At 41.6% G+C, this 26,882-nt stretch overlaps 1 protein-coding gene across 2 annotated transcripts in view; it reads right to left on the bottom strand.

The window, feature by feature from the left end:
• The window catches only part of SP1 (Sp1 transcription factor), a 49,531-nt gene extending 22,935 nt beyond the window's left edge, over positions 1–26,596 (bottom strand). The window contains exons 1-3 of one of the 2 annotated variants that reach the window (XM_033436177.2): positions 25,388–26,596; positions 20,299–20,459; positions 18,470–19,985 (exon numbers count right to left, since the gene is read on the bottom strand). In XM_033436177.2, the coding sequence (XP_033292068.2) occupies positions 18,470–19,985; positions 20,299–20,445 (1,663 nt within the window). In that variant the 5' untranslated portion in view covers positions 20,446–20,459; positions 25,388–26,596. Of the gene's footprint in view, positions 1–18,469; positions 19,986–20,298; positions 20,460–21,529; positions 21,616–25,387 lie in introns of those variants that run through there. The other variant, XM_012534683.3, reaches the window with a different exon arrangement.
• Between the last annotated feature and the right edge of the window lie 286 nt (positions 26,597–26,882).

Genomic DNA, 26,882 nt, shown 5'->3' with positions numbered 1-26,882 from the left:
CATGGGTTCGAGACCTGGTCCAGGAAGATCCCACATGTCCCGGAGCAAATAAGCCCGCGATATGTGAGATCTACTGAGCCTGCGCTCTAGAGCCCGTGAGCCACAACTACTGAAGCCCGTGCGCCTAGAGCCGCTGCTCTGCAACAAGACAAGCCACCGCAATGAGAGGCTCAGGCACCGCAGCGAAGAGTAGCCCCCGCTCACCACAACTAGAGAAAGCCAGCACACAGCAACGAGACCCAATGCAGCCAAAAATAAATAAATAAATAAATTAAAAAAAAAAAAAGAACCCGCCTGCCAATGCAGGGGACATGGGTTCGAGCCCCGGTCCGGGAAGATCCCACATGCCGTGGAGCAACTAAGCCTGTGCACCACAACTACTGAGCCTGTGCTCTAGAGCCTGCGAGCCACAACTACTGAGCCCCTGTGCCACAACTACTGAAGCCTGCGCACCTAGAGCCCGTGCTCCACAACAAGATAAGCCACTGCAATGAGAAGCCTGCACACCACAACAAACAGTTGCGCCCGCTCGCTTCAACTAGAGAAAGCCTGCGCACAGCAACAAAGATCCAATGCAACCAAAAATAAAAAATAATAAATAAACAAGGAGAAGGAAAAATATTCAACCTCACTAATAAGCAAAAACATAACTTATTTGGGGAAAGGTCAGAGTCCATAAAAATGCTCATCACTGAAAAAAATCCAACTATGGAAAAAGTCATTTGAACAGACACTCATCAAATTATTTACAACAGCAATAGAAGAAATGAATTAAAATGTAAATAAACTGTTCAGGTAACCTGATGGACTACTAGGCAGTCAGTAAAATTTATGATTAATTAAAGTATAACAATTTAGACAATATGCTTATGCTATATTACCAAACAAACGAAGAAACACATTACATGCATACTAAGAAAAAAAGCTATGCTAAAGAAACACTAGGTTGGCTGCAAAGTTCGTTAGGGTTTTTCCATAGGATGTTACAGAAAAATCCGAACGAACTTTGTGGCCAACCCAATACATACATTAAAATTTATATAGAATAGAGCAAACACCAAATTGGTGACTGTAATGGGAAGTGCTATTAGTTCTGTTTTTCCCCTTTCTCCTTCTCATATTTTCTATAGTGTAATTATACAACTTTTATCATTAAAAACACCGACACAGTGAAAACAAAAATCAGCCTATGCATCTCCCCACTTTTTGGTATATTAACAGTGTTTTACAGTGTTTTTTTTGGTTTGTTTGTTTGTTTCAATATATTTGGCTGCACTGGGTCTTTAGTTGCGGCACTCAGGATCTTCATTGCCACATTCGGGATCTTTTAGTTGCGGCATGTGAACTCTTAGTTTCAGCATGTGGGACCTAGTTCCCTGACCAGGAACTGAACCCAGGGCCCCTGCTTTGGGAGCATGGAGTCTTAGCCACTTGGACCACCAGGGAAGTCCCTATTTTTTTTTTAATTTATTTTATTTTTTATTTTTTAACTGGACCTGAAATTATCAATGTAGAACTTTTTTTTTAATTGGAGTATAGTTGCTTTACAGTATTGTGTTAGTTTCTACTGTACAGCAAAGTGAATCAGCTATACGTATACATATATCCCCTCTTTTTTGGATTTCCTTCCCATTTAGGTCACTGCAGAGCACTGAGTAGAGTGCCTTGTGCTATACAGCAAGTTCTCATTAGTTATCTATTTTATACATAGTATCAAAAGTGTACATATGTCAATCTCCATTACAGCGTTTTTTAAAAATTGGTTCTTCACATTGCAGAAACTGCAGTCTTCCCAAAGTACAGGGCAATCAGCACAATGATTGCAAAGGCTCTCACCAGTAGGTGTCGCTGTAACTAAGTGATAGGTGTTTTAAAAGCCCACCCTCCCAGGGAAGTGTTGAGGAGGAAGAAAAAAAGAGGGGAAAGGCGTGCAGTGTACGCACAAATTTTAAATGGGACCATTTGAAGAATTGTAATTCAGATGTGTCTCCATCAAAACTACATTTTTTTCCCCCAGTTTTGGTAATGCTTCCTTAACTAAACACTCTCTGGTTTTACATTATCCATCGTCAATCCAAAGGTACACATTTCCTTATTTTTCATGTCCAAGAAAACTAAGGATTTGAAAATTTGATCATTAGTAACATACCAAAATTCTCATAAATTCCAAGACTTTCACTTACTTCCTATCTCTGTCAACATCATTCCATAGTGAAAATTGTTTTTCAAGACAGAGAAATGAACTAAAATTGCCTTATCTTTCTGCCAGCTCTCACCATAGTGATAATTTCCTGGGAAAGGGACTCACTTTAACATCCCTCGCAAACTAGCTATAATTACCTATTATTATTCAGACTGTTATGATTTAAAATTCATTTAAATATATAATATATACCAGAGGAAAGCTGTGAGAAGGAGCATAAAGCTTAAGAGAATATAGTTGGGAATTCTCTGCTGGTACAGTGGTTAGGACTCTGTGCTCTTACTGCTGAGAGCCCAGGTTCAATCCCCAGTCAGGGAACTAAGTTTTAAATTCTTATTAAAATTTTTTTTTGGCTAGGCCGTGCTACTGCAAGTCACACGGCCCAGCCAAAAAAAAATTTTAATAAGAATTTAAAAAATAATAAAAAATTTTAAAAGACACCCTTTTTAAAAAAAAGAGAGAATACAGTCATTTGGTTTAGTAAGAACACGAAAGTGATACAATAAATAGGAGAATGAGAAAAATTAATTTTGGACTTATTTCATGCCTTTATCACTTCCCTGATTAAAGGAGAGATGAACACAATCCTAACCACCGGACCACCAGGGAATTCCCTTGACTGACTTTCGAACTGTTCATATTCAACTGACATTTTAAATTACTGAGAGCCTCTGATGATTAAAATTAATAAGGGCCATTACATACACTGTAATGCACTATAATGGTGCAGTTGGACAAACTTAGATATGAATCCTGGTTTCACCACTTATTAGCCAAGGAACCTCTCTGAGCCTTACTTTCCTCAATGGCAAAAAGGATACTGGGATAACTAATAAAAATTAAAATACAGCATACCTAGCACTGTTCCTGGCACTTAGGAGGTACTCAGTAAGTCACCGTATATTAAGAAAATAAAAAGGCTAAATGTGACTTTTAATGTTTTTTTCCTCCCATCTACACATGTACCATTACTACCCACAGTATGTTCTTTTGAATTTATCTAGGGGAGTTGTAACACCAAATTGTATCATTAGTGTTTAAAACAGCAGCAATAAATACTATAAAACAAAGAATAAAATGCACAGTAATCTAATATTTTGTTTCTAACCACTGGATTTACCACTGAAAAAGGATAATCATATCGAACTCTTCAAATTATACATAATTCCCATTAAAAATAGCCTGGGGTTGATTAGTAATGCAGAAATAACTGTTTTGAATACACTGTATACTTCTGAAAGGAGAAAGAAGCTGTGGATAAAATTTCACGTTTTCAGAAATTTTCCTAGATAAAATGTAGCAAGGAGATGCTGTTTGATGATAAAGCATGAAAGAATGCTGAAGCAAAGTAGAGATGTACATAGTAAAGATAAGTACCTCACACTCAAGTATACTAGAGGCTTTCGCTAAGAAAACCAAATTAATTTCTCTAGTAGGGCCTGAAGAAAAATGAATAATAGTAGCCATCTATCATGTTCTGTAAATAACAGTCTAAAAAATATTTATAGTACTATTAACAGTAATGAAAACCAAAAAGGGGGTGAAAATATCCCAAATTCTACCATCACAACAAATTAACTATTATTATCCTTTTCATCTTCCCCTCAATTACTATTTATTTGCACAAATAAACTTTATATATTTATAATCATAATACAGTAACATTAAGCATAAAAATCTGAATTAATACTAAGAAGTAACTCTTCAGGGGACTTCCCTGGAGGTCCAGTGGTTAAGACTCTGAGCTTCCAATGCAGGGGGTGCAGGTTCGATCCCTGGTTGGGGAACTAAGATCCCACATGCCACTCGGCGGGGCCAAAAAAAAAAAAAAGAAGTTAACTCTTCAGATCCATACCATCCTGAGATCCCTGAAGTGACAATGTAAATAGGCACTTACATATTGGGTACCTTTTAATGATAGGGCTCTCTAAGTTTATACCTACAGTGCAATTATATAATCTGATACAGTACAGCTGACATTTTTTTGTTTTTCAAGAAGCCACCTTTTATTTATTTATTTAAATTTACTTATTTAACTTATATTTATTTTTGGCTGCGTTGGGTCTTCGTTGCTGCACATGGGCTTTCTCTAGTAGTTGTGGCGAGTGGGGGCTACTCCTCGTTGCAGTGCATCGGCTTCTCACTGTGGTGGCTTATCTTCTTGCGGAGCACGGGCTCTAGGTGCACGGGCTTCAGTAGTTGCGGCACGCAGGCTCAGTAGTTGTGGCTCACGGGCTTAGTTGCTCCGCGGCATGTGGGATCTTCCCAAACCAGGGCTCGAACCCGTGTGCCCTGCACTGGCAGGCCGACTCCCAACCACTGCGCCACCAGGGAAGCCCCCAGCTGACATTTTAAACCTCCCAAGCATAAACCCCAAGGTAACTTTTTAATATGAGAATTAGACTTCTCCTTGTCTTAATTTGTCCAGTTTACTAGATAAATACTAAGCAGATACTCTATTTATATCTAGTGTTACAGAAACACATCACAGCTTTAAACTGTCAATGACAGTATGACAAAAGAATAAAAGATGGAAATGCTACTCCATGAAAATATACAGATGTTCATCTATGCATTTGTGAATTCCTTTTCCTAAACTGGTATCCTTCAACTTTTGCTTAATATGGCAATGAATAATTCAGATGTATGCATTTTATTTAACGTATTCTGAGTTTTCTGTTCTGTTCTTTTAATACTGATTATGTAATAAATGAATCAGCTAACATACTCTTGAGGACTTATTCTAAGAAAATGATTTAAAATGAGAAAACTGGACTTCCCTGGTGGTGCAGTGGTTAAGAATCCGCCTACCAATGCAGGGGACACGGCTTTGAGCCCTGCTCCTGGAAGATCCCACATGCCGCAGAGCAGCTGAGCCCGCATGCCACAACTACTGAAGCCTGTGCACCTAGAGCCCGTGCTCCACAACAAGAGAAGTGCAACGAGAAACCTGCGCACCACAATGAAGAGTAGCCCCCGCTAGCTAGCTGCAACTAGAGAAAAGCCCACATGCAGCAATGAAGACCCAACGCAGCCATAAATAAATAAATAAAATGAGAAAACTGTATGTTCTATTATATTCTATATTTAAAATACAGGAAATCTTGAAACTGCCTGAGTATTTGACAAAAGAGAAATAAACTGTGGCAAACAACTTGATATAATATTATGCAGTAATTTAAAATCACCCCTCTGAAAGTGAAATATAAAACAAGGATCCCTACTATTGTGACTCTTATTTAAAAAGACAAGAATGAAATGAGGTACAAATATTAAAAAGGAGTAGGTAAAATTATTTGTAGATGACATGACAGTATACCTGGAAAATAACTAAAAATCACTAAAGAAAGTCACTAACAATTATTGAAAGCAATAAGATTGTAATACAGCCATTTTAAAATTAACACACAATAAGTCAATAGGTTTCCTATATACAAATAAGAGCCAGTTAGAAATAAAATGGAAGAAAAGATCCTATTTGCAATAGCAACGAAAACTATACAATACGAAGCTTAAAGTTAGCAAGAAATGTGTAGGATCAATAAGAAAATAATGAAAGTATAGTATGAGTCAATCAAAATAAAAATTCCAAAAGATTTTATTAGGGGAACCTGACAAAATATGTCCAATTCATCTGAAAGAATAAGAGACTAATTAGGAAAAAAAAATTTTAAGTAGTAATAAGGGAAAATATTAAAACTTTCATAAAGGAAGAATTATTAAAACAAAGTGTCGGACTTTCCTGGTGGCGCACTGGTTGAGAGTCCGCCTGCTGATGCAGGGGACACGGGTTCGTGCCCCGGTCCGGGAAGATCCCACATGCCGCGGAGCGGCTGGGCCCGTGAGCCATGGCCGCTGAGCCTGCGCATCCGGAGCCTGTGCTCCGCAATCGGAGAAGCCACAACAGTGAGAGGCCCGCGTACAGCAAAAAAAAAAAAAAAAAAAAAAGTGTACAATTAGGTGGCATTTAGTGCATTCACGATGTTGTGCGACTACCACCTCCCTCTATTTTCAAAACTTTCATCACCCTAGAAAAGCCCCTCTGTCCATTAACGAATCACTGCCCATTCTCCCCTCACCCCATCTTCTGGCAAACACTGTCTCTATGGATTTTCCTATTCTAGATATTTCATATAAATGGAATCATACAATATGTGACCTTTTTTGGTCTGGTTTCTTTCACTTAACTCCAGGTTCACTCACATTGTAGCATGTAACACTACTTCATTTCTTTTTATGGCTGAATAATATTTCATCAAATGGATATACTACTTCTGTTTATCCATTGGACATTTAGGTTGTTTCCACCTTTTGGGTATTATGAATAGTGCTGCTACAAACATCTGTGTACAAGTTTCTGTGTGGATGTACGTTTTCATTTCTCCTAGAAATATACCTAGAAGTAGAATTGCTCACTTACAAAATTTTAATCTAAAAAGTATAAACAATATTCACCAGAGCATTACTTATGACAGTGAAATTTTAGAAAAAAAGTATATCAATAGGGTTAAGCATATCCTAGTACAAACATACTAAGGAATTCCCATACAATCATTTAAAATGATGATGTAGATGTATATTTATTATTATTTATGGAAAATATGTTTATGATATTCTATTCAGTAAATATAAGATTATGGAGAATTGTGAACAGTATGATTCTACTTCATAAAACAATATGCAGACTTCTTTGTAAATTGTACACAAAGGTACAAAAAGATATCTGGAAGGATGATCACCAAAATTTCAACAGTGATTTTCTTTGGATAGTTAATGTTCAATAAATTTTTACTTTACTTTCATTATTATTTGAATAATATTTATTTTACTTTCAGTATTATTTGCATTGTTTAATGTTTTTACCAATATCACTTAAACAGGTTACTTAAAAATATATTTAGGGAGTTACCTGGTGGCCTAGTGGTTAGGATTCTGGGCTTTCACTGCCTTGGCCTGGGTTCAATCCCTCGGGAACTGAGACCTCATAAGCCACGCAGCGTGGCCAAAAAAATAAAAAAATTTTTTCCTATCCTCAAAGGTAAGTTTTCTAATTTTAGCTCTATAGATATTTATAAAGTGAATGCTTTGAATTTCCCCATTTCCCACAATGAAACTATAATTTACATAGCAGTGTGCGTAACCAGTATTCTCCCTTTAGATCATGTATTCTGCACCTATATGTTTATGGTACCAAACATGCTCTGTATAAAGAAAAACAGAGGTGGTTCCTGCCCTTCAGGCATTTAAGATCTAAAACACTGACATACCTAAAACTGTACAAAGAGCAGCTAACAAATGTCTTAGATATTTGTTTGTATGTATTTGTACATCTGTGAATTTACATCACCAGAAAGAACTGAGCAGCTATAATCATCCTTGTTCTTAGATGAACAGAAGTCAAGAAATTCCAAAATCACTAAATTGAGTCGGTTCAGACCTAACCAGCTTCTCAATTTTTTACTTTCCTTTTGCGATAGAAGATTAAAACAAGTGAGTTTACACACACAACCATTACTTGATAAAACATACAGTTCAGCAGCAATTTTAAAAAATTTTAGAAGGGCAGACAAATCTTGTGAGCTTTAATAATATTTATAATGTACCATTTTGTGACCTGGGATATGGGTAAAAGAATATCCACTGTATTATCCTTTACACCTGCCTAGATGTCTTAAATTATTTCACAATCATTTTTGAAGTGTTGAGTTTTTTCTCGGGGGGTGGGGGTGAGATAGGTGAGACAGGAATTAGCTGAGATTACAAAAGGAAGTAAAACAGTGATTGAGTAAAACCAAGTTCTAGAAAGGTAAAAGGAAAAAATAAAATTGTTTTAATGTACAGAAAACCAAACAACTCTTAAGAAAATAGGGACAGAAAAATGATTCATTGAAACAAATTGAGAAACCTAATTATCATTATATGAAGTGTCAACAAAGTGTTCATCAAGGAGAATGTTTTTCTAGCAAACTGTCTATCAAGTTCACAACCAGGCCAACGAGAGATGAAGAAACAGAAAATCCACGGGTAATCTTAAAAACCTCTACTGTCAACTACTGTTTTTACTAGAATGGTTTATGAAAGAACAAAGCATACTGGTTGGAATTTACTTCCTTTGGCAGTTGTGGTAGTTCAATGACTACACCAATGGACAAGAAACATAATGGGTGAGAAAGAACGTGAAGGTCTAGACACAACAACTTGAAAGAGCTGCCTTCAACTAAGTGATTAAAATCCTACTTTTAAATGGATGGAAGACAGAACTTTTATTGAGAGGTGGGCACTAATATGCGTTGAGCACCTATTATGTGCTCTCACATGTTCTCTACCTCATTTAAGCTTAATATTCCCATGGGGGTAAATATTAATACTAACTCTCTTTTACAGATAAAGAAACCTCAGCTCATAGCGGATGAAGAACTTCCCCTAAGTCACATAGCCAGTAAGAAGCAAAGTTATGATTTGGATCCTAGTGTATCACTCCCCTGTCTACACTGAATATCTCATTCAGGGCAAACTTTCTTTTTCTTTCACAAAGAATTTTCAATTACTTCTAGTTTCAGAGCTGGAGTTATTTCGTCCAGCTAAACTGTTCAATCTTATACTACACAGGATGTGAGACTTGTTCATCTGCAAAAACAGTATTTAAAACAAAAAACAAACCGCAGTATTTTGGCTGTAAGATCCCGCTTACAGTCAGTCATCTATAACTTCCCATCCAGAAGAGTACTAACCAAGTAGAAAAACTTTTCCCAACAACTGTTCCCAATCTCCCAACAATTTTGTGGATTTTTATATTGTACTTTCAAAGAGTCATTTCATTTTCCCTCCTAACAGCAGCATAGCAAACAGGAAAAAAAAGAAAAAACAGTACTCTTTAGCGAGTGCCTGTGTTTGTTCGTAGTACCAACATCTCACGGGAGGTTGGGAATAGAAATGGGGGTGGTGTGGAGGTGGTATAAGAAAACAGGAGACATGACACAATGTGACTCATTTATAAACAGAACCATTCATGTGCAGCAGTAGCTTTCATTTTCAGCCTCCATTTCAGGTTTCAGAAGGCAGCTGCATGGGCCTGATGGTGGTTTTGAACCAGAACTAGAAAAGCCTTAGAACTTGACTTCTGAACAGAAGCTCATGTTTTCCAAACATAGCCTTTATATTTTTGTTTCCTCTAGGTACAATATTGTAGAGCATGCTGAGCACAATGCCAGGTATCTCCAAACCATCTGCTCTACTGTGGTCCTGTGATACCTTGCTTTTATGAGGGGGTCTTCAGATGATGCAACATTAGTAGTCCTTCAGTAACATTCTCATTAAGAGAATCATTCTGGACAATACTATCTATAATACTGACGCTTTATGGAGCTAAAAAAATGAAAGGTTTGTTTAAGTTTGATGCTTAGCTTTTTGGAAAGGGACCAATTTCTTGGGTGGTACCACTTTTAAACAGCATCAAACTCCTTTGCAAGCAAAGCTATGATTAAAACCAAACAGTCCATGGAGTAAAAATTTTCAACGCTAGGAAAGAAGTACGGGAAACGAAAGTGCCTATTTCATGTAACCCTTATTACATGTGCCTATTTCTTAAAGTTTAAATGCCTATTTCTTAAATTTTTATGGTAAAACCCATCTAGATAATGTAATATGATAATACTTTATAACGTCTCCATTCTGGTTATTGCAATAAAATTTTAAGACTTAAGTCAATTATTCATCAGAATGTTTTCAGGAATAAATCAAAGAACCATCAGTAATTTAAGTCTGGATGCATCTGAATTTCACATTTCAGTTAAAAATAATACAATGTGGGGACTTCCCTGGTGGCGCAGTGGTTGAGAATCCACCTGCCAATGCAGGGGACACAGGTTCAAGCCCTGGTCCAGGAAGATCCCACATGCCGCGGAGCAACTAAGCCAATGCACTACAACTACCGAGCCTGCGCTCTAGAGCCTGCGTACCACAACTACTGAAGATCACATGCTTAAAGCCCGTGCTCTGCAACAAGAGAAGCCACCGCAGTGAGAAGCCTGCACATCGCAAAGAGTAGCCCCCGCTCAGGCAACTAGAGAAAGCTCGCGTGTAGCAGCGAAGACCCAACACAGCCAAAAATAATAAATAAATAAAATAAATATAAAAAAGAAATGCATAATAAACGACCCTTCACAATCCGGCCCCAATTTCCCTTAAAAAAAAAAAAAAAAACAACATTGTACCTGCTGTATTAAAAAAATAATAAAATCAGGACTTCCCTGGTGGCACAGTGGTTAAGAATCCACCTGCCAATGCAGGGGACATGGGTTCGATTCCTGGTCTGGGAAGATTCCACATGCCATGGAACAACTAAACCATGCACCACAACTATTGAGCCTGTGCTCTAGAGCCCGCGAGCCGCAACTACTAAGCCCGCGCACCGAGAGCCTGTGCTCGGCAACAAGAGAAGCCACTGCAATGAGAAGCTTGCGCACTGCAATGAAGAGTAGCCCCTGCTCGCCACAACTAGAGAAAGCCCACGCGCAGCAACAAAGACCCAATGCAGCCAAAAATAAATAAATAAAATAAATTTATTAAAATAAAATAAAATAAAAATAATAAAATTAAAATTAAAAAAAAACATTGTATATCATGACAATTCTTTTCCCTTTTTTTTTTTTTGCCGTGCCGCATAGCTTGTGGGATATTAGTTCCCTGACCAGGAATCAAACCCACGCCCCCTGCAGTGGAAGCTTGGAGTCCTAACCACTGGACCGCCAGGGAATTCCCTATCATGACAATTTTTCATGTGCAATCTTAAACGGTAATAATTCCTGTCTCAAATCTCAATCCTTGAGCTCCATTTTAAGCATCTTACATTACAAATATCCGTATTTAAATAATGTAAAAGCAGCTGGATATCAGCTATAGTGTATTAATGATCTTGCTCCATTAGATTACAAAATCTGGAAATAATCTTATAGGAAATCTGTAAATAATCTTATCTGGAAATAATCTTATAATCAGACAAAAAAGCTTAAAATGTAGTTCTAACTGAAAACATAGTATGGAAATGTAGTTTTTGAAAATCTTTGTTTATAGAAGCTAAAAGCAAAGCTACAAAATACATTTCCTCAGAAAATTAAAAACAGAATTACTTGGGAGTTCCCTGACGTTCCGCTGGTTAGGACTTGGCGCTTTCGCTGCCAGGGCCCAGGTTCAATCACTGGTCGCAGAACTGAGATCCCCGCAAGCCGCACGGCACGGCCAGAAATAAATAAATAAATGAAAAAATTAAAAATTAAAAAAAATAGAATTACCATATGATCCAGCAATCCTACTTCTGGGTATATATCCAAAAGAACTGAAAGCAGGATCTTAAAGAGATATTTGCACACCCAAGTCACAGCCACACTATTCACAATTGCCAAGAGGTGGAAGAAAGCCAAATGGCCATCACAGATGAACGGATAAAGAAAATGTAGTATATACATACAATGGAATATTATTCAGCATTAAAAAGGAAGGAAATCCTGTCACATGCTACAATACGGATGAGCTCACAAGACATTATGCTAGATGAAATAAGCTTGTTGCAAAAAGACAAATACCCTATGATTCCACTTACATGAGATATCTAAGGTAGTCAAATTCATAGAAATACAAAGTAGAACCTACTTTGTATGGCTGCAAGGGGCTGGGAAGAGGGGGAAAGAGGATTTTAATAGGTATAGGTAGCGTTTCAGTTTTGTAAGATGAAAAAGTTTTGGAGATCTGTTGCATAACAATGTGAATATACTTGATATCACTGAACTGTATGTACACTTAAAAATGGTTAAGATGGTATATTTTATGTTATGTGGTTTTTACCACAATTAAAAATAATTATTTAAAAATATCTATATTACTTTTCATATTCTTTCGTTTTAATCAATTTTTCCTAAAACTACATAAATGCTAGGGATTTAACAGCAACCAAGCAAAAATATCATTAAGTACATCACAATATATATATACAAATCTCTTTCCTCTTTCCATGCATCTTCTTTTACAAACTTGAGCCAAAATTATAAATAAAAGTAAAAACAAGTATTAAAGGACATGACAGCATTTTTATTTATTTTTTTAAATAAATTTATTTTATTTTTGGCTGCGTTGGGTCTTTGTTGCTGTGCATGGGCTTTTCTCTAGTTGCGATGAGCAGGGGCTACTCTTCATTGCGGTGCGCGGGCTTCTCGTTGCACTAAGTGTAGGTAACTATAACGCAACAGCAACTGGAGCTCCAAGAAGGCCCGGGAACATACCTGTTTCAATGAATTCCAAGAGCCTAACACATCTGACACACAATAAATGCTCAATAAATTTTGCTAAAATTCAGACTTCCCTGGTGGCACAGTGGTTAAGAATCCGCCTGCCATTGCAGGGGACACGGGTTTGAGCCCTGGTCTGGGAAGATCCCACATGCCACGGAGCAACTAAGCCTGTGTACCACAACTACTAAGCCTGCGCTCTACAGCCCACGAGCCACAACTACTGAAGCCCGTGCGCCTAGAGCCCATGCTCTGCAACAAGAGAAGCCACTGCAATGAGAAGCACGTGCACCACAATGAAGAGTAGCCCCCGGTCACCGAAACTACAGAAAGCCCGCATGCGGCAACAAAGACCCAACGCAGCCAAAAATAAACAAATTTATTTAAAAAAAAGAGAGAGTAGTACTGTAATGGAAAGGATACTGATCTGAAGTCAGAAGACCTCTATCACTCTGTAAATTTTGTCAGTGACCTTTGGCAAGTCACTGAATCTTTCTACACCTTAGGTTTCCAAAAGGAGGGTATTGGAGGCACTTCCTTGGTGGCACAGTGGCTAAGACTCCATGCTCCCAATGCAGGGGGCCCGGGCTCGATCCCTGGTCGGGGAACTAGATTCCACATGCATGCCGTAACTAAGGAGCCCACGAACTGCAGCTAAGGAACCCGCCTGCTGCAACTAAGACCCAGCACAACCAAATAAATTTTTTTTTTAAAAAAAGGAGGGAATTGGAGAGGATCCTCACCCCCCTTCTAAGCAATCCAAACAGGGTCAAGTTAATGAAGAACATATGGAATAATCTGAAATGATCCATCTCAATAGCATTTAACCTTACTTAGATTATTTGCAGCAAATATTTGATTTCCTGTGAAAACGTTTCAAATTTTTTTTTCAGAGATGTAGATTTTTTGTTTTGTTTTTCTTTTGTTTTGGCCTCACCGTGCGGCTTGCAGAATCTCAGTTCCCTGACCAGAGACTGAACCCAGGCCCATAGCAGTGAAAAGAGCCGAGTCCTAACCACTGGACCACCAGGGAATTCCTTCAGAGATGTAGATTTTTTTTTTTTTTTTTCAGAGATGTAGATTTTTAACTGAGTTCTCTCATCTTGTAATGGGCAAGTCTTTGTCTTGACCTGGGTATTTTATATTTTAACCGCTTCTTTGAAATCATTAAATTATTATTTATTTTACACACAGATATAGGGTGAGAAGGATTCATAGTAAATTAGACAGGCATGCCCAACTTATCAAACGAGTTATACTATGCAGTTTCCATAAGCCACTCAAACGAGTTATACTATGCAGTTTCCATAAGCCATAGTTATACTATGCAGTTTCCATAAGCCAACATAAGCCATAAGTTATACTATGCAGTTTCACACACACTGGAGTGAGGGACTTCCCCGGTGGTCCAGTGGTTAAGACTCCATGCTCCCAGTGCAGGAGGCCCAAGTTCGATCCCTGGTCAGGGAACTAGATCCCGCATACATGCTGCAACTAAAGATCCTGCACACCACAACAGAGATCCGTGCCGCAACTAAGACTGGGAGCAGCCAAATAAATAAACGAATATTTTTTAAATAAATAAATAATTAAAATTAAAAAACACTGGAAGGAAAAGTATAAATTCAAATTACAGCCCAGATTTGCAACCAACTCTGAAGAAAAAAACTTTCTTCAGAAACTTTTTCAGGGTCTTTTAAGGGGCCCAATTCTTAAAACCTAGAATAGTATTAACAATGTAGTCATAGTGTGGCATATACCTTTTAAATAATGCTTCAGAACACCAGGGCCTGTATAATAATGCTAAATGTTACAGAAAGGTATAGTACTATTGTGATATCCCTTCTGTATGAAATATGAAAAATATGCCCTGTTTTTCAATTAAACAGCAAATTGAAAATTTTCAACTAATTATTATCTATTAATGTTTACAGACACCCAACCAGTAACTTACAAAGCGTTATGTAATAAAGCTTTTCTACAGATGTTCATCTTACATTTAAAACATTTTCAAGGAGGGAAAACAAAACAATCAGAAGCAAGGAATGAGCAGAACTAAATTTTTAGTGCCAACATTTATATGCTACTTTACAAAGTAGAACAATTAAAGGGAAAGGGAGATATGAGAACAGATACTAAATTTTTCTGAAACACTAGGCACCCTTGTGCTCGTTATTTAATTAAGAACTAAAATGGCCACATTACACAATGCAACAGGATTTAACAATGACGTCATTGACAGAAAGCCACTGGAATGAATAAATAGGAGCAATTGAAAAGGTCTCAAGACTGCCTTCTCAGTCTTTTCAAATCAATCAAGGCACCTACGTTTTAAAGGAGACCTTTTCTACTTAAACTGAACTCGTTTAAAAAGCACTTAAAAAATCACACTAAGAATCAAATATAATATTAGATACAACAAATGACGCAGAAACATTTATATTTGATAAGAGTATTATTATTTTAAAATAGAAAATTCTCTTGTATGACGTTTTGCACTAGAATGTTAATTTTGAACACATTTAAATCCTCTAAACCTACTTATCACTAATGTTCAAATGAACTAGTCTAAAATACAACTCTCTTAACAAATTAGGTCTCAGCAATCTGACCCCAAGTTTAGCGACACTTGGCAAACCAACTCTGGTATCACATTCAACTTAACTTCTAAGAGGAGACATTTTCCTGACCCCGATAAAACTGAGCAGATGTGAAATTTTTATTTTTAGTGCCTGAAATTTGCTTCTTGAGTGTATTATAGCCATCAAGGAAATGTGCTCTATTCTCTTGCCAAAGCCCACCCCTGCACTCTTTATTAGGCAGAACTCCCACAAAGTCATCCAAACTAAGTCTTTCAAAACCAGGCCCCTCCTCAACCTGGGGGAAGAGTTTTCTGGATTTAGCAGTGGCTGAGAAAAAATCTGAAGCTTTAAGCTTAAAAAAAAACAAAAAAAACAAAAAACCAAGATCTTTGAGCATATGACTAGAAAATGAAAGGGAAAAGGGTGCTGATAAAGGGGAAAGGGTGTTGATTAAAAAAAAAAGCTGCTAACTTAAAAAACAACAAAAACTAAGAGCCTATAGATCATTTCACTGTCTGGAAACTAAACTCAGTTTACTGGGTGGTCTCTTCTTCACTACCACCCACCAGGGGCAGAGCTGTGAAAAACAGGAATACAGAGACGGCGGGCTTATTTGGTTCTAAGTTTGTGCCTTTGCCTGTATATTCAAGCAAACAAACATAGTGAAAGTCAAAATGAGAGCTTAGAAGATTTTTAAACGTTACCTTTAAAAACTAATAAATGTGGGAATTCCCTGGCAGTCCAGTGGTTGGGACTCCTTGCCTCCACTGCTGGGGGGCGGTGGGGGGGAAGGGGGATGGGTTCCTTAGATCCCTGGTTGGGTAACTAGGATCCCAACAAGCTGTGCAGTGTGGCCAAAAAAAAAAAAAAAAAAGAAAAAAAAAGAAAAGAAAAGTAAACATACTAACCTGCAGTCTTCCACAACCATGTAATAATAATGTCTCACTTTGCAGAGTGCTATCTACCTACCTCTCTGTATCTTGTAGCTTACAACATGATTTCATATCCAAAGCTCTTTCCACTACATCATACTGCCAAGAGGTTGAGTTTTTCTAATAAAATAACTATATACCAGAAAAACCATATATCAGAAATAACTATATATGAGACACTTTGTAGCAGCCGCACAACAGCTAAGGAGCACTAAGCTTCCAGGAAATGACTTTATTATCTTTCATTAAGGCTGAAGTCAGATCAATTGAAGGGGAAAAAAATGTTGCACAAGTATGACTAACCAGAAAGAAACATGTATCTTCAGAAACCACTATTAATAAAGCAATCTCAACTCTCACAAAATGGCCTTTCAGAGCCTCATTCTCTCCTTAGTGAATGTCAAACTGCTGCTACCTTACAAAAAGGCATGCATTTTCTAGAGCTCAGAGACCATCAGTAACAGCTAGGTCGGTAGCCCTATCTTATGACATAGTAAATGGCAGACTTCCCCAGAGCATGATTTAGCAATGAAAGTGTCTCAGAACTGTTCCTTAGAGCTGAAGTTATAAACCGTTTAAAAATTGAAAGGATCCAAATTATTACTAACTAGAACAATCTCAGTTTTGCTTTCCTTTGAAGAGCAAAACTGCTGGATACAACAACCTAAGAGCAAAGAGAAAACAAACACACAAATGTAGATTACCCAGAAAGTGTCTAATTTTCCAGGCTGTTGGGTTCAGTTTTTATTAAACTTTTCCCATTTCTACTCCCATAATTTTTAGCCTATAAAAAACTTGCCAGCTCTAGAGCCTTAAATTTCAAAGAAACAAAAATATCTTTTCCGAAACATTTTAAACAGTCTAAAGGATTTCTCATGTCCCAAGTTAAAACTAACAGGTAATGAATGCCCCAGACTAGAACTAACAGCAAGTAGTCTCATCACTTAAGTGCTTCCCAGTATCTCAAAGTACTCATCTAGAAAATAAGGCAGTTGTATGAGACGATTTTCTCAGGTCCCTTCCAGCTCTAACTTTCTATTCCAAGATCTCCAATTCACTAAGAAAATTACTGTCTGTTAAGGCTCAAAATGTACTAATTTTAAACACACTACAAGACTGTGAGAAAGCAGGGAACTTGAGCAGACCTCCCCAGCACAGATTTTCCTAAACTGCAAGAGGCAGGAAATATGGTTGCCTATTTGTTATCCTCTCTTACATAAGAACCAGTCTAAACGGAATGAGAACTCTATAATAAAAGTAAACAGTTAATAAACCCACACATATTCCAACAGAAGTAGAAGTTTGGTGGTATTAAACTATTTCCCATCATAACTTGTATATATCATGCCAGAATATAAAAATGTGTATGTATCCTAATGTGCTTTATTAAAGATTAGCTCCATCACCATGGAATTTAAAATGATAAATTCTAAATAAACTAACTTTCACCTTTTAAAATAAATGTTTTAAATTTCAAATTAACCAATACTAGTGAACATAGTTCAAAATAAATGACTGAATAGTAGCATCAACTGATTCAACATACATTCCAATATATACCTCTTCCCTGACGACTCTTTCCCCTTCAAAGTTCTCCTTATTCCCAACTCCTCTCAGCTCCACCTCCCCAACTCCATTCTGGTCCCCACTCCCTTTCTCGCCCCTCCCTTCTCAACCACACACTACTTTCAAAGCAGACTAGGAAGTGGCTCTCTAATATAGGAAGTATGAGAATCACCTAGGAAGCCTAAGAAACAAAAAATAAATTAATTAAACAAAAAAAGAATCACCTAAGAAGCTTATTAAAAATACACATAAGTACTTTCAAGGTAAGTAGGAGTTGAAAAAATTAAACCTTGCTTGCTCAGAGGGTACGCTCTTCTGGTTAACTAAAGATTAACCAGGGAACTTATTTTGTTGAAAAGTCCTTTGGAATCCATCACTTTTCCCTTGCTTACAGTTCATAAGAAATATCTGATGATTTAATAACTGCCCTACAAATAGGTTAAGTTTATAACCAATTCCTATCCCCGCAGGGGTGAGCCCTCAGGCCAAATAAAGCCCTCACTGGTAAGAATGGTTTTATATTTTTAAAGTGTTGCAAAAACCAAACAAAAAAGTACATGTAACTGAAACCACACGTGGCCCACAAGGCCTAAAATATTTACTGTCTGGCCCTTTACAGAAAAAGTTTGCCGACCCTTGTTCTGTAGCACCAAAGGCACTGAAAGTACAGAGACCCCAGGGACATTGCCCAGAAGGGCTCCTTTCTCATCAGATTAACTGAGGAAAAGAAAAAAAGGTTCCATTAAGTCAGTTCCAAATGACTTAGAATCATTGCTATTTCTCTAACTGACTTGCCCTCAAGAAAGTGTTACCCTCAAAAGATTCTACTCCCTTCTTTAGACTCAATAGTTTCAGCTGGGATGCTAAGTAGCTCTGGAGATAAATACAAAAGATTTCAAGCCTTACCTGAGGCATTTGCTATAGCCAAGGGCAGGCTTGGAAGCTGGTGCACCTGGATTCCTGAAGCACCCAATGCACTGAGGTTAATGGTCTGGAGGCCAGGCATGGAGGAGAGTTGAGCAGCATTCACAGTGACTGTGCCAGCAGGGATGGAAGCAGCTGAGGCAATAGGTGTAAGGGTGGTACTGCTGCTGCTGGTCTGCCCCAAGGAAACACCCTGCATTGGGGCCAAGGTGATTGTCTGGGCCTGTGGGTTCTGAACTTGGAGGTTCTGCAGCTGAAGAGTCTGCCAACTGACCTGTCCATTGGGCCCCACTGTTGGTGTCCGGATGATGATAGGGCCAGAGTTTGGAACAGCCTGAAGCTGAAGGTTCTGGAGGGTTTCCTGGGAGATAGCTTGAGTTGTAAAGGTCTGCCCTGACAGTGGGGCTGCTTGGAGGGCCTGGAGGGCCTGTCCCCCTTGAACTAGTTGAGGCTGGATGAGAATTTGTTGTTGTTGCTGCGTCTGCTGGTTTTGCTCTCCCTCTTTTTGTTGACTTGCTTGCAGTGAGCCTCCAGATGTCTGGTTCTGCTGGATGTTCAGAGCATCAGATCCCTGCAGCCCACTGACCCTCTGCGGTGTCTGGCTTTGAGAGTTGGTCCCTGCTGATCCGCTGGTGGTAAAGTTCATAATTCCCATGTTGCTGGTGGTAGTAGTTGTTGAGTAGCTATTGGCATTGGTGAAAAAGGAGCTGGAACTGGCTTGTGATGATACCAAACTGGCAGAACTGATGGCAGTCCCTGAGGTGACAGGCTGTGAGCCACTCTCCTGGGACCCAGAGCTGCTGATCGTGACTGCCTGAGAGCTAGGAGTCAAGGTAGCTGCAGAAACGCTGTTGACAGGTAGCAAGGTAATATTCCCATTCAGGGCCACTGGTACATTGGTCACATACTGAGTCTGTCCTGAGAGTACATTATTAGCCAGGCCTTGGAGGGGGACAGCCTGCTGGAGTAGGTTTGGCATAGCAGCAATGATGTTGCCTCCACTTCCTCGATTTGTGATGATCTGTTGGTTTGCACCTGGTATGATCTGTATCTGACCTGAACCATCCTGCTGCACTTGGGCCCCAGTGGCAGCAAACTGCAGCTGTTGCCCATCAACGGTCTGGAACTGTGGGATTACTTGATACTGAATATTAGGCATCACTCCAGGCAGTCCTGTCAGGACTTGCTGGTTCTGTAGGTTGGAGGTGGCAGCCACAACATACTGCCCACCAGAGACCGTGCGATTCTTGGAAGACTCACTGCCATTGTTGCCATTGGTACTGCTGCCACTCTGTTCCTTCGAGGTAGGGGTAGCCCCAGAGGAGGAAGAGATGATCTGCCAGCCATTGGCACCCTGGGAAAGTTGTGTGGCTGTGAGGTCAAGCTCACCTGTGCCCCCTGACTGGCTTGGGCCCTGGGAGTTGTTGCTGTTTTCATTGGGTGACTCAATTCTGCTGCAAGTTGCTGCCAGGAGGGCCAAAGGGGATGGCTGGGATTCCTGGCCAGAAATAAAGGAGAGGAAAGGAGTTACTTTAGTGACACCCATCTGCCAGCCCAGGGGGTAGTACACAAAATATAAACAGCAAAACAACAACAACAACAACAAAAAACCAAACAAAAAGCTGACCTATCTATACTGCTGAAATTCTCATTTGGGGGGATCTCCAAGCTACTTGTCTCTCTGTGCTTACTTCCCTATCTATAAAAGTTCAGCCCTTTCTTAAAAATTTTCCTATGAAAAGACAGACAATCATCTATGAATATTTACATCCTCTCAACACCTTCCCCACTCTGTCCAGATCATTACTTACCTGCCCTCCTCCTCCTCCTCCACTGCTGCTGCTACTGCCTGTGCTGCTGCTTCGAGCCTGAGAAAAGGCACCACCACCATTACCACTGCCCCCATTATTGCCACCAACTCCTTTTTCAATCTTCACCACAGCTGTCATTTCATCCATGGAGTGATCTTGGTCTAAAAAGAATTTGAAAATAACTTAAAGTTCGAGAAAGGAGAAGGGTAAAGTGAGGAAGGGTAAAGGAGGCTGTGATGAAACAGAAATGACTAACAGGAAGGTGAAAGGCGCCAGTATTAAGAAAAAAAAAAGGATTGGGGGAGAAGAAACAGTTGTAGGACCAGTAGGATGTAAACTAGGCTAGGTGATGCCAAAACTGGGCCTCGACTCTCCCTTGCACAAAATTAAACTCATAAAACACTGAAAAGGTGCTTTTGATATAGGAAATGTGAAGGTCGGTGGGCATGTTGAAAGAGTTTAAAAGTATCCTGGGGAAAAAAAGGATAGGTAAGGCACAAAACAACACGTGAGTGGATGGAAAGCGAGCTAAAAGTAGGGTCAAAGGAGGTAAGGAAAAAGAAAAATTCAAGTGTAAAAAGTAACAAGAGGAAAGGAAGAGAAAGGGGAAAAGAACAGATAAAAAGTTTGAGTGGGGAAACATCTGTGAATACTAGTAAGGGGCTAAAGAGGTCCAGGCGTTAGAAATCAGGCGTTTCGGGGCGGCTACAGGGCGGGCCCTAGAGTGAAAGGGCGGTTTCGGGGTGAGGGGCGTGGAAAGGGCGGGACGGTAGGGGGGAGGGGTAATTTGCGGGGGGGAGGGGTAATCTACGGCCGGGGGGTGGGGGAGGGCCCTGGGGCCGGCGGCGACCAGAGGGCGGACCAGGGAGGCGGTTGGCCCGGGCGGGGCCTGCACTGCTCGGGCCGCCCCCGCGGCTCCAGCCCCCGGCAGGAGGAGCCTCAGGCGAGCGGCCGAGTAGTGGGGGGTAAGGCCCGTCCCCCGTGGCCGGGGCGGGCAGGGGGCGGGCGAGGCCACGCTGCCCCCTCCCCCGGGGCGGGTGGCCCATCCCCCTCCTCCGCGGAGGCCCCGCCACTGCCCCTTCTCCCTCCCTTCCCTCCGCCCCGGGCGGGACCAAGGCCGCCGCCGCCGCCTCCCGCCCGTCCCCCCTACGGCGGGGACCGCCCGGTCGGCCCTCGCGCGCGCCCCCTCACTCCCCTCCCACCCCTAAGCTTGGAGTGGACTCATCCTTACCGCTCATGGTGGCAGCCGAGGGACGAGCTCAAGGGGGTCCTGTCCGGGGGGGTTGGGGGGGGCCAGGAAAAACGCGGACGCTGACGAGGCAAGCGAACCCGGACCGGACAGGGAGGGGGGGGGTAAGGAGGAGGGAGCAGCGCGCCACAGGCCCGGCCTAGGCCCCGCCCCTTCACTGCTGCCCCGCCCAATGAGGGAGGGAGAAAGGAGGGACTTGCAGAAAAAAGACGGGTAGATTGCCCAATGGTAAGACTCGCTTGCACTCTTAAGGCGTGCAAGACAAAGTTGCGTGCGAGGTGTCCGCCCAAAAAGAGCGCTCTCTCAGTTTTAAAGGCCAATGAAAGACGCAGGAAGTGAAGGTGGGCGGGAACTAGAGTTGATAGGCTTGAAAAGAAGCCAGTCAACTGCCCGGCGGGCTCCCTGAGAGGTAGGGATAGGAAGAGCTTTCATTGGACTGACAGAACAACAACCAACCAGAACCCTGGACGTGCCTGGGCAAAGTCCTGGTGGGAGGAGGTAAGAAGTAGACAGGAATGGGATAGGATGAAACTGATCAAAACCAGTCAGAAATCAGGCGGGCAGCCAGGAAAGTTATGATTGGATTAACACTAAAAAGAGACACGATAGGACGCAAGTTGACGTGAATAAAAGCCAATTGAACGCCGCGTGAGCTCTGAGGGCAGGAACTTGGAGTGGGCAGAGGAGATTTGGCGTCTCCCTCAGTCATTCAGTCCAATGAGGCGGCGGGGGGAGCCTGGCACCGCCTCCAACTTAACCAATGGGCGTTACTAGAGCCGGGAGGGAACAGGGCTGTGCCAGGAGGAGTCCGTCGCCATTTTGGCCCTCCTCAGGGAACGTCTTCTCCGTGATTAGGTAGCAACGCTTCAGCGGAACCGTGCAGCTCAACAAGTGTCAGGGCCGAGCTACTCGGCACGTAGGTCTGCCTTGACACCAGGGCTCGTCTGAGTCTTAATGTAACCGCTCTTAAAAGTACTTCTCAAGTCTCACTCTCCCCCGGGTGGGCGGACAGGCAAGCGGATGCCTCTGAATGTGGTGTAAGCCCTGTAGATACAAGCGCAACGAAATCTGGGGAGGGTGTTCACACATTCAGTTAATAATGTGCTGACCAATTTGAACGGTCTTTGTGACTGCAGCAAACGCCCTTTTATTAAATTCCCCCCAGACAGAGGTGCTAGCTACTTAAGGCGGGTTAACTTTTCAAGAGCTTCCCTTTGAAGACTAAAGCCTGTTGGAGAACTTCCCAGAGTCAAGATTCTGTAAGCCACTTCCCCCCCGCCCCCTTTAATTGTAAATACAGTCTAAGCAAAAAGCAAGCTAGCAAGATAGAGTTCCTGCTTTTTGCAACTACAAAGGTTAAAGGAGATCTTTCCTGAGACACCTGAATTTCTGGTCTCCCATTCTGCCTCTCCTGTATCCTAGTTTTGGTGGAGGCAGCCTGGGTGGTTTGTCAATAACATGACAAGGTCATTCTCTTTCTCACTTGTATGTTATATGTTGGCACTTCATTATCTGCAATTCAGCACTTGATAGTGTCACGTTTTGAAGTCTGGATTCCCCCAAAACTGAGACCTCTTGCTGTTTTGGGCAAGGCCTGAAGGTGAAAGCCTATAGTGTTAGGTGCCTAGGTCAGCTAGGCGTCTTGCATTCCTTATGTCATTCTCATAAGGAAGATATTAGTATTAGAGATATTATGTATTTTATAAGTGAAGAAATTGAGGCTGGGAAGTAACTTGCCCAAGATCACAAAGCTAATAGGTTGTACTGCCATATTCCAACCCAGAATAGTCCCACAAAAAGTCTTCTATAAATTCTTAAGTGAATAAAGCAATGCCTTGTATAACCATTTATAAAAATGGGCTTAATAAAAAAATACTTTAATTTTTGGCCACACCCCACTGCACGTGAGAGCTTAGTTCCCTGACCAGAGATTGAACATGCACACCCTGCATGTAAGGTGGAGTCTTAACCACTGGATGGCCAGGGAAGTCCCAAATTTATTTAGTTTTTAAAAAGCTTTTTTTGTTACCTTCTAACTCCTGAAAAAAACCCTGCCCATACTTCCAGAACAGCTCAAATGGTATCATACTCCTATAAAACATCACATTTCCATTAATAGCATCTCTCCCTAGGTCAAAGTTTCTCAAAATATAATATCAGAGTCTTTACTGGTATCCTCTGGACTGCTTTTTTAAAAAGGTGGATTCCTAGACCCCATCTCAGACCTAATAAATGAGATTCTCTAGAGTGGGGCATGAGAATATGCATTCTTAAATAGCTCTTTCAGGTGATTAGTCCCTAAATCAGAGTTTAAGAAACACTAAGGGAAGAAATTGGAGAGAAGAAACTTCCAGAAGGAAAGAAACTTCCTGGAGGGAAGAAGCTGTATTACTCATCTTTGTAAACCAAGCTCTGGAGATTCCAACAGCTGTTTAGTGTATTTAGCAAAGGACCACACCCAAACTTGCTGGGGGGGAGGGAGGAGGAACTAACAACGTGGAGCAGCCCTCTGAACGTTTCACGTGCTCTGTCTAATCCTTTCAACCAATTTAAGAAATTGTCATCCTCTTCTACAGATGAGAAACCTGAGGCTCAGATACTTCAGTTAAATTATGACTGTTTTGTTTAGTTCCAACGCTTGTGTTTTTTCCAGCAATTCTAAGCTAGTCTAAACCTGAAATGGGGACTAGGGTTTGATTTTATTCCACGTAGTGAGAAAAACGGCCTAGATTTAGACTCAGAAATTCAAGAGCCACCATCCTTTTCACAATACTCTCTCCTTGCTTCTCCAGGACAAGACAGAATTCAGATCCTGGCTAGTGAGGGATGTCCTCGACATAAGCTTGTTTATTGATAGTTCCTGAGAGCATATGGACATGATCCATCTTGTCCAATTCATCTGTGAAAACCTGAACAAATTTAATTTTTTTTAATTAATTAATTTATATATTTTTGGCTGCGTTGGGTCTTCGTTGCTGTGTGCAGTCTTTCTCTAGTTGCGGCGAGCGGGGGTTACTCTTTGTTGCGGTGCATGGGCTTCTCATTGTGGTGGCTTCTCTTGTTGTGGAGCACAGGGTCTAGGCGCACGGGCTTCGGTAGTCATGGCTCGCAGGCTCTAGAGTGCAGGCTCAGTAGCTGTGGCGCACGGGCTTAGCTGCTCCGCGGCATGTGGGATCTTCCCGGACCGGGGCACGAACCTGTGTCCTCTGCATCGGCAGGCGGACTCTCAACCACTGCACCACCAGGGAAGCCCTAAAACTGATTTTGAAGCTGCTCTTTGATTCTAGCAATTTCCCACTTAGCAATCTGGTAGCGGGAACATTTTACAAATTAAAATACACAAATGATTCAAAATTCTCCTTTTATACCATCATTGTAACCTCCCTCTCAGTAAGCTCTCAACTACAGCTGTTAAGAACAAAACACACTGACTAAAATTTCATTTACCTGTCCTACCTTCTCTAGGATAAAGGAGTGTAGGAAAGAAAAATAGTCCCTGACAAGAAAATTAAGTCTCAACTGTCTTATAAACCTTTACATTCTAGCTCTCTGAACAGGAAAACAAGCCTAGATATTTTACATCATGCACGCTCAGGTCATTTGCAAGGCAATGGTGACCTGGAGAAGCTAAATGGATCATCACAACACGCCCTTCAGTCTTTTCAGGACCCTGCAAAGGCAAGTAACTAAGAAGAACTCTAACAAGAAGGGGTTTCTTTCTGTTTGAGAAGCCCAGATGAAAATGTTGATGAAAAATCCGAGACAGGCTACAGATATTCTTTACTATTATTATTATTTAAAATGACTCATTCTGCATCTTTGCCGGCTTTGTTTCCTTACCTGAGATCCATCACGGTTCATCCCTGCCTAGACTCTGCCTGGTACTTGGAAGGCCTTCTTCCAGTCCGGCAACTAGTGGTTCTGGTGGTCTTGAAGGCCCTGGATGAGGAAGAAAGGCTGGGGGAACCGGGGAGGGGTTTTCTGTCTGAGAGTTGGGAGGCATAGTCAAGAACACAATTTAGTTATTGTTGGAGCTGAACTCTGGCCCAAACTTCTGGAATATTCTCTTTTCTGAAGAAGACTGCAAGAAGAGAGGCCTGACTGTAAACCCAGCTGATGGTCCCTGCACCTTTAAGACCCTTTGGCAAATAAAAGTAGAGGTGGTTTCAGGCATGGTGGGAAAGAGGAATAGAAACTGCTGAGAGACACGATCCATCTGCATTCTTGACAGCTAGAGGAGGCAAGTTGGAGTCACCAGGGAGGCTCAGAGAGGAGCCTGGACCCCACAGTGAACAAGCAGAGAGCTTCACTGAACATTTAAATCTGACCCCTAGGGACTCCAGCTGAAAACAAACACATAATCAAAACATTTCCCTCCCTCAAATATCCAACCCCCTCAGGCTCCTCAGCTCACCAGACCTGGAAGGAAGCCTGTGCTTACTGCCAAGTTACCCTCACCAGTCACCCCCATCGCCACCGCCACCCGGACCTCTGCACCCCCAGGGTGACTGGGGTACTGCCTGGCAGTTCAGCATTCAAAACAAAACAAAACAAAACTTCCTCTTTTAACCAAAAATGAAGCAGTTTCCTTTTCTCCTTCCTCTCCCGGGGAAGAAGCCCTGAGACCCCTCCGGAGTCCAGAGCTGAGAAGAGAGCTGCACCACCCCCAGCTTCCCACTCCCAGAAAGGAGAATGGCCCCGACTGGTTCAACAGGTCTATAAAAAGGACCTGCCCTGCCGGGGCACCCACAGCAGAGGCTAGAGGAGGAAAGGGGAGGGGACCGGAGGGGCGCCGGCGGGGGCTGGCCCGGTTTCCCCCTCCCACGGTACTGGGGCCACCCTGAGGGCGGGCAGAGGGCCGGGCTGGGGGTGGAGGGAGCTGGATTCATAAACAAACCCGCCTGGGCCACGAGGTACCCAGAGGAGTGGGGTGGGATTTGCCGGCCTCTCAGGCCCAGCCTGGAGCTGGGACACTGGTGTGGGCCGGGCCGGGGCCTCTCCACCCCCAGTTTCCGGCTAGCGGTGGACCAGCTGGCTCTCCCCAAGCGCTATACCCCTCCTTCCTGCTTTGCCCTCCCTCCCTTGAGCCCGAAAAGCCAGCTGAAGTTCGTAGAGGCCTGACACCTGACTCCTCTTTTCTCCCGGAAGTTTTCACTGTTCCCCCAGGAGAGTGGGTGGTTCCTGCGGGGGAAAGGCCCTGGAACACCATGTTCGTACCTTCTTGAGGTGCCCAGGGAGATGGTGGAGAGGGCAGGCGCTTCACAGGCTTTTGCCACCAAGAGAGGTTTTCCCAGCGCTGCCCTGAGGCCGATGCCCAGCCAAGAGGTAACCCTTA

The sequence above is a fragment of the Orcinus orca genome, chromosome 11 (genome assembly GCF_937001465.1).
Source record: "Orcinus orca chromosome 11, mOrcOrc1.1, whole genome shotgun sequence".
Classification (NCBI taxonomy): domain Eukaryota; kingdom Metazoa; phylum Chordata; class Mammalia; order Artiodactyla; family Delphinidae; genus Orcinus; species Orcinus orca.
The sequence above is the reverse complement of the archived record's forward strand: the minus strand, read 5'-3'. Positions and strand labels throughout refer to the sequence as shown.